We start from the raw sequence: 10,984 nt of genomic DNA, 5'->3' as shown, positions 1-10,984 counted from the left end.
ATCGTTTTACGTCCTTGCTCCCCATCTGAAGCCTTCTTCAAAACTTTGCTCTGGGAGTTCACGCTGGAACAACATCCAACTACTACAGATCGTTCGTCAGGGAAAAAACTCAGACCGAACTGTCAGGGATCGCGAAACAAAGACTGGGGCCTAGCTTCGGGAAAAAATCCCGAAAAAACGGCGGAAGGAAAGACGGCAAAGCAAGAAGGAGAAATACGGAATAGGGTTTTGTTCCACGAATTGAAAAAGGCGGGACCGAATGGCGCGTTGATACGCCCCAAGACCTGCGAGGAAAGCTGGAGGATTGAGGGCCCGTCTGATTTCCTCTCTGCAAGAAAGGTTCCTTTGTTCTAAAACTTAGCATCAGAAAAACCGCACAAACATGGACCTCTCACAAAAATCCTCTTGGCTGAGTGCACAAACAAGTCAATAAAAAAGGGATCGATCAACGGGGAGTGACCGAGTTGACTCGACAGCCGAAAGTGCGCTCCTCGAATTCCTCCCCGCGCTGGAAAGAAGACAATTACGAAAAAGGAAACCGAAGATCCAGGACAAGAACAAGAAAATGAGAGACTTGCTCTTGAAGCTGTTTCAGAACTTTTTCACGAAGGAACTCTATCTTCCGTTTTTGTGACCCAGGGTTTTCTCATCCGCGCGCAAGAGCCGTCCAAAGTCCGAAATCGTGAAGAATACTTGCGAATGATGGATACCCGATGGACGTTGTGTTGAACCTTTTCATCCTTGCACGGAACAGGGGAAAACTGTACAGAAGACACGTCCACTGCTTTTCTCGTGTTGACGTACGTTCGCGAACAAACGACTCAACCCTCGACAGCCGTTCGGCTTTTTCCCGTCGGGAGAAGTGGCTTCAAGAAGAGAAGACAGGAAACGTACAGAATTAGAGAAACCCCGCGCGCAAGAAATCCAGTCTCGAGAGACTTCCTTTTTTCCGACAGCTCGTCGCCTCGAATTTCCAAAAAATTTCCTCCTCTGGGCCTTGGCAAAACGCGCGCGGATCGCGCTTTTAAGATGGCTCTAGGTGTCTACGAGCTCTGCGCTGCGCTGATTGCTCGACGGCCATGATGCTCGTCCACATTTGTCTCTTGCTCTCTCTCGCGCTCGTGTTTTTCGCTTCTGCGAATCTCGTGAAACGATCATGGCTACAGAAACACAGACCCCTCTTCTACTGCCAAGTCGGATGGGTACGCAGAAGGATATCTCGTGGATAAACGCCTTCGCGCTAACAAACTTTAGAGCTGGGATGCGCACCCGAAGGCTCGATGTGCTGTTCTGGGGGTGGGTTCGTTGGTCTTCTCTCGCAGGTGTCGAGGAGAACACGAAGCGAGATGCGCTGTCAGGAGGGCTTGTTTTCTCCCTCGTTTTCCATTTTTGCCCTAGGTTTTCTCGTATGCAGCAGCGGTCCGGTATGTTGCGCGATTGAGAACGGCAAACGGTCTTCGCCGTTCCATTGGGTTCTACGGGGCTTTTCAAAAAGGTAAAAAATCGAGCTACACGGGGGTATCCGGACGAGTGGTCTCTCTCTCTGTGCCGGGATTTTTTACCTCCCTCCCTGGGGGACGGATATTTTTTCTGCAGGACACAAAAGGGTGCCGTTTTCTCCGGAAGGAGGCGCTACACTCTCTCGCCCCTTTCCGTCCGTTACAAATGCTTCCCAAGTCGAGTGTGTATGTCTGCTTTGCAGGAATCGAAACTGTCCGCTCTCTCGCTGCCGACCTCAACAACACTGCGTCATTACCGCGCGCGGGCGCACGTGTCACCCGTTTCGTGCCTCTGTGCGGTGTGGAGCACGGATTCCCCGAGAAAGAACGAGAGGCGCGCATACATCGCGTGCGCCGGCTGTGGCTTGGTCTCGGGCGGAGTCGCGCGCGTGGCTTTCTTCTCTCTTGTGCGTCGAACCTCTCTCAGGCCTGCGAAAACACTTGGGGATATTGCGAAGAAACGAGGCGCGACTTCACCTTTATCTCCACCTCTTTTTTTACTCTTTGCTGAAAGAGAGACACGCTTTGCTGCAAGGTCGAAAGTGCTTCTCGTCCTGCCTCGCGGCACTTTGTGCGTCCTCTGGAGATCCGTGTCCTCGGCACAGAGGTGACAAGACTCTCTCGGGCAACGTCTGCGGGTTCCAAGTCCTCGCTTTTTTGTGGCCTTACCTCCGGCGTCTTTTCCATTGTGGATATCCTTCATGGGAAAAAAGGCCTTTCCGCCTTCTTTCGCTTCTGCTCCCAACGAAATTCCCCGGTCCGCGGGAGGGAGAAGAGCAGCCTTGCTGTCTCGTGTCTTGGTCCTCGTGCTCCACGTGTGTTAAGGTCCGCAAGGTAGCAGGCGTCCACACGCGAGAGGTTCCGGGGCTCGCCGGTATCGACAAGACTCTCGAGGGGAAAGTTCCTTCAGAGAAGGAGTATGTGCATTCTTCCGTGGTCTTGCCTTTGAGCGGAAAGGTGTCTTTTTGTGTCAGAGACGTGGTTTCCGTTTCATTGTCCGTCAGCTTCTTCCGTGGGGTCTTGCTCTCGGGGGGTGGATGAAGTCTCAGGATCGCCCCTGTCAACCGAAAAGCACGTCTTTCTCCAGTCCGAGATCTGAAATTGTTTTCACCGCGAAGAAAACAGAGGACACCGACTGTTTGCTGGAGATGTCACCATCCAAGCGCGGTCCTAGGTAGGGGAACTCCCCCGTCTCGAAAATTTTTCGCTACACAGCCGCCTCCCCTAGGCCCCGCCCCCGCCAGAGTTCTGTTTGGCAGCGGGGAAGATGCCGCCTCCGCCCAACTAGCGATTCGTGTGCCGATTTTGAGAGGCGAGGAACCAAAAACCGTTTCTTCCCGCCCTTGAAAGAAGAGGGAAAAGCCGCTCCACATGGGGGCGCTACTGACACTCGTGGCTGTGCTCGCCGCACCCAGCATGGGAAAAGCGGAGGCTTGGCCAGCAGAGGACTAGTCTTCTTTTGTGGGAGATTTCTCTCCTTTTCAAGGCGCACGGGAGCGAAGAAAACGCCTGCTTCGAGGGAAAACAGGCTTCCTGTTTGCGGCCGTCTCTGTGAAAGGACTGTAAATGTCTTTTTTCAACGAGAGACTGCGTGTTCTTGGTAGGCAACTGGGTATCCACCAAAGTTGGGAATCCGCGTGCGAAAGAAACCGCATTTTTGCCGCCCTGCTTCCACTGGGACGTGAGAGTTTTGACACTGTCATGCGTCAATCGTAAGCGATCTTGTGTTTTTGCCTTCGGTTCGCCCTTGCTTTTTTTCATGCCTTCCGATAGGAAGTCCCCGCGTGCTAGTCGGAGGCCCAGCCGAGGAATTCTGCCTTTCTGTCATCCATTTCTCGACGTTTGTTCTCTACCGTATGTCCATATCCCCAGGGAAGCATCTCGGGAACTCACAGGAACCAGCCTGTCTTGTCATTGACCACAAAGCCTTCTCTTCACATCCGCCTTTGTATTATATCTCCGACTTCATAGGGATTGGTCTCCACTTTCCGTTAACAGATACAGCCCCCGGCTTTCGTTGCGAGTCTTGCCGACTCCAAACAAAGTTTCATGATTTGTTTTTTTCCTTCGTGGAGGATTCGTCCAATGCAACGGCGACCTCGCTGGCGCACCGTCTACGGCCTCCCGCGCGAACGCCTTTTCAACTCGACCCCTTCGCGCAGGCAACTTCCCTCCACAACGCTGGCTGACATATCGGCTCCGTTTGCAATTGCCGCGAGCTATGCGTCATCGTGGCGTCTTGACAGTTCCCTTGACACTGGCATTATGTCTCTTCCGAGTTCCTTGGTACCGGTCTTCGCTTCAAAGCACAAGGAAGGCTGCATTTCCGAAGACGCGTCACGCGAGAGTTGACCGCAAATTTAGAATCGAAGAGATGAACACCCTCGGACGGCCGGAAGCGCGACTCGCCTTTTTCAGTTTTTTTCAACTGGTGAATTCGACCGTGGAAACGCGCGGCAGTGCGAAAACAAAGGCTACCGCATTTCCATCAAACCAGCCTAACGGGCTTTTTCTGCGATTCGTTCCACCCCGTGTCTCTGCCGTTTCTGACCCCTTTTTTTCCCTTGACAGCCTCTTTGTCGTAGAGTGTCTGCGACTTGAAAGTCGCCGGCGAAACTTGCTTCGATCCTTCCTCTCCCTGCCTCCCGCCCTTTTTGGGCTGCCCCGAGAGCGTGAGGCCGCACCGCGTCTGTCACCCCTCCCTTCTCCAGATTCCCTTTTTCTGCTCGGCTTTTCTTTTTCTCTGGGTCCGCTCGGTCTTCCTTCGCCATGAGTCACAGCACGGGCGCCGGAAGCAGCCAGGCTGCCTCCGCGAAAACGCACCAGAGCTCAAATGTGGGGTTCTCAATGCGGAGTGCGTCCATCGCCTCCGACTCTGTCCCCTCTGAGCCTGGCCGCTGTGAGGCGCCGCCTGGGGTAGTCGCCGGCACAGGGACGATCTTCTGCGAGAAGACCTGTAAAGTCAAAATCGACAACGAGACTGTTTGGCAAGTCCCAACCCGACTCAAGTTTGTCAAAAAGGTAGGAAAATGCACTCGCAGCCGAGGAAGTTTAGAAGTTTGAACTGAGACACTCACGCCGAACCTCCGTGTATGGAAAGCCGACAGAGAGAAACCCCTCGAATAAACGAGTATGTGGGTTCTTTCCGGCCGTCAGATCCGAAATTGCCAATGTCTGCGACTGTCCGATGACCCTGTCTTCCGAATGAAAAGGGCGCCATCTCCATGGAGAGGCGAAGTTTTTTTGACTGGTGGTCCTGTATGCGTTACGGCATAAAACAACGGTGTCTTTAGAGTCCTCTCTTTCCGTCGAGACGACTCTCGACCTCTCCATATACACATACGTCTCGCTGGCTCCAAGTTGCCTATATACAGGATTGTGCACGTGTATGCATACGCGAATCTCCGGTCGCCAGTTTTTGCCGATCCCTGGAAAATGTGTGGGCAACCGAACTTCGGGAGGACGGCATCTTCCCCTCCCCCCCCCTCCGAGATCACGCCTGTCGAGGTGTTGGTGATCGCACCAGGTCCGACTTCACGTGCATTCACGGAAAGGCGGTCAAATTCCCTCGCGAAGGGGCCATTCCATAGGTTGTGAATCACCAGCAGATGTCCGGAAATGGTCACCCCCAAAAAGAAAAGTGTTTCGATGGCGATACATCTTCCGTGTGCCGCTACGTACATATAGACCGGAAGATGTGGCTTCTCCTGTCGCACATTTGCGTTCTGTTTCCATGGACGTGGTAAGTCTTTTTTAAAGACCGATCGCGGTGACTTTTCTCCTGGTTCGTCTGTCTCGTCTCTCTCCACAGGTGGGTAGTGGCGCCTATGGCTGCGTGGCGTCGTTTGAGGACACAAGCACGTCGGTTTCAGACGACACAACAACTGGAGACGGCGAGAAGTCTCGACGCGAACCGAGCTCGGAGGGTGCGGGTGGAGACAGCGGGACAAACAAGCGCGTGGCCGTGAAGAAAATTGGCGACTTGTTCCGGGATTTGATCGACGCCAAGCGCATCTACAGAGAGATCAAGATTCTGAAGGAACTGAAACACGAAAACATCATCAACCTTGTCGAAATTCTTGATCCTCTGACGCCAGGTATGCACCGCTAACAGGAGGCGGTGGAGGGGTTTTTGCAGCAGAAAGATGGAAAGTGGACCTTCAGAGAAGACGCACCTCTGAGATTTCGCCCTGTCTTTTCGGCGCCGTGACTCCACAAGGCTGCTCGGCTTGCGTGTCACTCAGCATCCTCGAAGGCCTGGCTCAAGTGCAAAGTGTCGAGATCCCTGTTGTGCGGAAGGGCAGTTCGTTCAGAGTTCCAGACGAAACATGTCCTGTTCTCTGTGAGTGGTGCTGGCAAAGCCTCTGAATACACCCCTCGCGACGCAAAACGTCTCCCCACTTCTCGTTCTTGTTTGGAAAGGACCACAACGTGCATCTTGACTGCGTCATGTTGCGTGTTCGCCTCTCATCTGATTCTTGCTGGTTTTTTGCTCCCAGATTTCGACGATATCTACCTCGTCTCGGACCTCATGGACACAGACTTGCACCGCGTGATCTACTCTCGCCAGCCCCTGACGGCTGAGCATCACCAGTACTTTCTCTACCAGCTTCTCTTGGGGCTCTCTTTCCTCCACCAGGCAGACATCATTCACAGAGACCTCAAGCCCTCGAACATTCTTGTCAACCTCAACTGCGACATTAAAATCTGCGACTTCGGCTTGGCTCGAGGGCTCAACATGAATCCCTCGCCTTCCCAAAACCTCTTCCCAGGTCCGCCAGCTAGCCAGCTGTCCGGTCCTGCCTGCATGGCTTCTCAGTCGAGCGTCGTGTGTACGTACAGCGAAGCCTGCACAGGTGCAGGGAAATGGGGAGACCAAAAGATCGCAGCGGCCGCCGGCGCAGGCTCGACTGCGGCCACCAGGCTCGTCCGCCTTGCCCACCAGCAGGGATCGGGTCTGTCTGAACAGCTTCCGGAGATGCCTGCAAAAACGGAGGAGCCTAACGACGACATGGTACGCTCCACGTCGGTGCTTCGTGTGCATTTCCACTACTGGGTGCACACGCGTTGCTCTGTTTGAACAGGACCCATCGCGGATGAAGTTGCCTGTTGACAAAAAGGCTCTCTTTCCTTTTCCTGTCTTTTTTCCAGGAACTGACGGACTATGTGGTAACGCGCTGGTACCGTCCCCCCGAGATCCTCATCTCCCCTTTCTGTTATTCCAAACCTGTCGACCTCTGGTACGCGTCTCTTCTTCCCTCCTCGCCGTCTTGACTGGCCGTCGAATCCTCACCGGAGTCTCGGCGTTTCCAGTCAGTGCCCTTCGCACTGCGTGGCACTAGTAGGGCCTTTTGTGCCTCGCGATCTGAGTCCGCCAGCCTGAAGTGTACGGACGCACCTGTGCAGCTCTGGAAAGCGTCTCGAAAACTTACGGTTGCTCGACACGGCTCCGTTCCACTGAGGCCATTCTACCGGTGACACAGGTGCATCTTTTCGTGCCGCGAACGCTTTCTTCCGTTTTCCGCAGGTCCGTCGGCTGCATTTTCGCAGAGCTCCTCGGCCGACGTGCCCTGTTTGCCGGGAAGGATCACTTTGACCAACTGCGGCGGATTGTGCGCATCTTGGGGCGTCCGAGCACCGCCGAGATCAACAAAGTCGCCACTGAGGGACGCGGACGTCACTTCAACAACACCGGGAAGGGAACTTCCAACGCGAAGAGGAAGCGCTCCGAGGCAGCGCGTCGATTTATCGAAAGTCTCCCGAACAACGACGTGAGCAAGAAAACGCAGAGACGAAGAGGAAAGTGACACGGGGAGAGGCGGGAATAGAATCCAGACGGGAAAGTCGATCCGAAATCTACCAGGGGGTCGACAGGATTTGCCAGCTTACCTAGCGCCCGAGAGGGGAGAGGGAACACGGAGAGCTTGAAGAAGGAAAAGGGACTGGTAATCGAGGAAGCGAGGCACGGCCAGGATGTGGAAGAAAGCCCGGTGGTCACAGTGGTTTCCAGGCTTGTTGCTGTCTCTGCAGCCGTACAAACTGGAGGACTTGTTTCCAGATGCGTCGAAGGCTGCACTCGATCTCCTCTCGGGTCTCTTGGCTTTCGATCCAGCAAAGCGCATTACCGTCCAAGAGGCACTCCGCCACGAGTATTTCGAAGTAAGAGGCTCTTGTCAGTCCTCCGTTCTTTCTTTTCCACTGCTCATCCGTGCTTTTGTTCCGGTCTAGACAGGGACAGTTGATCGGCCTCGTGTGTCGATGGAGAGGTGTGCATGCCCAGATGGTTCTCCATAGGGATCGGAATCAGGCGTTGACCTACCCAACCTTGGGGCTCTTTTGCCTGGCAGGCTGCCTTTTGCGTTCGACCTCTCCATTTTGTATCGAGCGCAGAGCTTTGACTGGATACGTTCGCTCGAGCCGTCTGGAGGCCTCTCGGGTGTCTCCGCACGTCCGTGGTTTCTTTTCTTCCCAGGGACTGCACTCCGTCGAGGATGAACCGCACGTCACAACGCCCGTGGACTGGTCGTTCGACAACTTCGTCCCGACAAAGCGGTGAGGTTTTTGCTTTCCTTGGTTGCTCTGTTCGCTCTTTCCGAGTCTCTCTTTTTCTGGTCCTCCTTCCGCGAGAAAAACATGGGTGATAAAAGAGGAGAGATGCAGAGGGGGTATCTCTCCGGCGATGCCGTTCTCAGATGTTCCTCCGAGAAAGCATGTGTCGCGCACCTTACCCCACGTAAGAACCTTTTGCCGGAGAGTTCCAGGAGGCTGCGGGCTTGCATCGCCCCGCCGGCAACCCGGTGCTTGTTCGCGCTCCCTTTTCAACTTTCCGTGCTTCCCCCTGGCCGTTTTTCCTTGCCCCTCCAGACTTCTCCAGAACAAAGTTTACCAGGAGATTATCTCGTACCATCCCGAGATCGTCCTCCGCGATTTCCATCTGCTGCCGTCTCGCGGTGTCCACATCTCGCCCAGCTCGTTGCCGTCGTGCATTCGTCAGCCCCTCGCGATCCTCCAGCAGCAGCACTTGGCGGCTTCGCTCTCGACCGGTTCTCGGACAGTCAGTCGGGGCTCTGGAAGTCTCCCCACGGTCGCGCGAGCTGGCGCAGTGCTGCGGAATCCGCTCGGCGGGCTCTCAACTTCCTCGCCTTCCACAGGCGCACTGGCCGTTCCCGCGGCGATGGGCCATCCAGGGTCCGCGGGGCTGTTCCTCGGCGAGGATCGCTCCCTCAGTGCAGCCTCCACAGCCCCTCCAGACGACCAGAGCGAAGCGCTCGGCCTCGAGGTTTGCGGCCCGATGGCGAGAGCCGCGAGTGCGCCCACCGTGGCTGTGGCGGGTCAGTTGGCCGGGAGCGGCAAGGGAGGCTACTCAGGGTGCACGTTGAAGGACAGCGGTTGCGGCGCAGGAAGTGGATCAGCTAGACGCGCGGCGGCCAGCTGCGATCACGCGACTTCGGGGTCTTTCGGAGAGATGACCCCTGCGGATGCGTCGCATTCGCTCTCGACGTTTTCCAGTTCGGTGTCGCCCTATCCCCAAGTCTGTTCGGTCCAGTCTCTCCCGCTCACCTCGTCTCTCCAAGGCGGACTGTCCTTTGCGTCGCCAGCCTCTTCGCACTTGGGTGTCCCGCCCGGGTCCTCGGTGGTCTCTTCTGGGTCTGGCGGCTCGGCGCGCGCGCTGGTGTCGGACGCGGGCGGAAACGCGGGTGCACTTCCCGTCGTCTCCAGTCCCCAGCGGGTGTGTTCGGCCTCGTACTCGGCTTCCTTTGGCACGTCGACTGCGTCTTTCGCCTCCCTCCCGGGTGTGCTCACCTCGTCCACGTCCTCTGCGCCCTTCGCCAGGAAAGGCGGAGACCTCGGGAGAGAGACGAGTGGACAGCAGATCGGCAGCGGGCCTCTCTCGGGCCGCCACGCGACGACGCCAGAGACCGCATCCGTAGAGGCAACTCTGCCTGGACCTGCGGGGCCTTCCTCTTCGCGCGGCCGGAGCGACATCGGGGCGTCTCCTCGTCTCCCGCTGGCGCAGTCTGCCCATCCGTACATTCACAAGTTCCTCGCTCATCAGAGGGACGTGTCGTCGAGGCGGTCTTCCGCCCTCGTTTGTCGGGCTTCCCAGCAGCCGCTGCAGCACACGAGCTTCCGGGAGCGAGGCTGCTCCTCCGCGTTTTCCGAGGTCTCCGGCCGAAGCTCCTCCCTCCCGTTGACGACCGCGGAACTTCTGGCTGCCGCCCAGGCCTGTGGGGGCTGCAGCGCGTCCGGCGAAGGCCTGTCCTCCTGTCTCCATCCGGCCTTCTCCGTCTCCGACCAAGCCCAGAGCTGCGCGGTTTCGTCTTCTCTCTTGGGTCTCTTGCCCAACCCAGGCGAGAAAGGGGGAGACGTGGGACTGGCAACAGACCTCGCTTTCCTCCGCAGCAGCATTCCCTTTGGAGGCCGGTCGGCGAGTTGCGTCGAAGGCTTCGACGGGGGCTCTTCGGGGTTTTTGGCGGACACAAGCGTGGCTCTGAGTCCGGGGGATAACGCATGCGTTGCCGTCGCGGCGGCTGCCCTGAATCCGTTTCCACAAAACGACGACAGACCTGGCGCGCCTCTCTCTTGCGCATCGCTGCTCGCACGCACGACAGCGCAAGGTCGGGGATGCATCCGGAGTGGTGTGGAGAGTACGGGGACCGGCAGTGCCTTTTCTGCTTCCCTCGAAGGCGAGACGGGTTCGAGGGCGGCGACATCCGGACGCGAAGGAGGCAACGGGACGAACTCTGCACATGGGAGTCGCACGACGACGCGGTCGTCGGCCTGCACTGACGAAGGCGCGTTCTTCCTCGGGGCGACCGGGGACTCTTGCCAGGCCCAGTCGCTCCCCGGGACGTCGAGCGCGGCTCTTCTTCAGCAGTACCAAAAGGAGCTGCAGCAGCGCCAGTTTGCCGTTCACCACACGCAACTCGCACAGCACAAGAGACACCAGGATGGAGGTTTCGGAGGGGAGTCCGGAGAGGCAGTGCTCAACGCGTCAGAGAACCCTATGGGCATGTCCGTGGGCCTTTCGTTCGCCACTCCCGGCGGCGACCGGGGCGCCGAGACGGCGATGGACATCGATGTCTGTCGGGGGACCGACGCCGCGCGCCCCCCTCCCCGGGTCACCTACAGCCTCTCGGAGCAACAGTTGCTGCTCCTCCGGCAACAGCAGCTGCAAGTCCAGCAGCAGCTGTAGAGACAGGAGCCGAGAGACGCAGGTGAGAAGTGTGTGGGAAAAAGTGGCGACCGACTGCACACCCGCAACCCTCGGGCCGGACAGCTATAACCTCCAAGTGGGAAGGCTTTTTTTCGCGGAGGGTGCACGGTGCTAGTGCCCGATCGTGAAATCGGACGCATTCTTCCGGCCACACTTGCCAAGACTGCAGAATCTAACAAAGTGCAAGACTTCCGAAACGCCGGACTTTTTCGGGCTGGTGCCAGGCCTTGGGAGACCAACTGCCGCGCAAGGCTCGGCAGAAGAACAA

General features: G+C 57.0%; 1 protein-coding gene across 1 annotated transcript; it reads left to right on the top strand.

Moving 5' to 3' along the window:
- Positions 1-4,268: 4,268 nt before the first annotated feature.
- Positions 4,269-10,695, top strand: NCLIV_056080 (cDNA FLJ33690 fis, clone BRAWH2002967, highly similar to Mitogen-activated protein kinase 3, related; the record flags this gene model as incomplete). The annotated part of the gene is made up of 8 exons (XM_003885163.1): positions 4,269-4,520; positions 5,311-5,596; positions 5,999-6,513; positions 6,651-6,739; positions 7,027-7,270; positions 7,530-7,658; positions 7,972-8,051; positions 8,364-10,695. 8 exons carry the CDS (start codon positions 4,269-4,271, stop codon positions 10,693-10,695), a joined length of 3,927 nt encoding a protein of 1,308 aa, XP_003885212.1.
- Positions 10,696-10,984: the final 289 nt, after the last annotated feature.

This window comes from Neospora caninum, chromosome XI (assembly GCF_000208865.1).
Source record: "Neospora caninum Liverpool complete genome, chromosome XI".
Lineage (NCBI taxonomy): Eukaryota > Apicomplexa > Conoidasida > Eucoccidiorida > Sarcocystidae > Neospora > Neospora caninum.
Note: the sequence above shows the minus strand (reverse complement) of the source record. Positions and strands in the feature narration are given on the sequence as shown.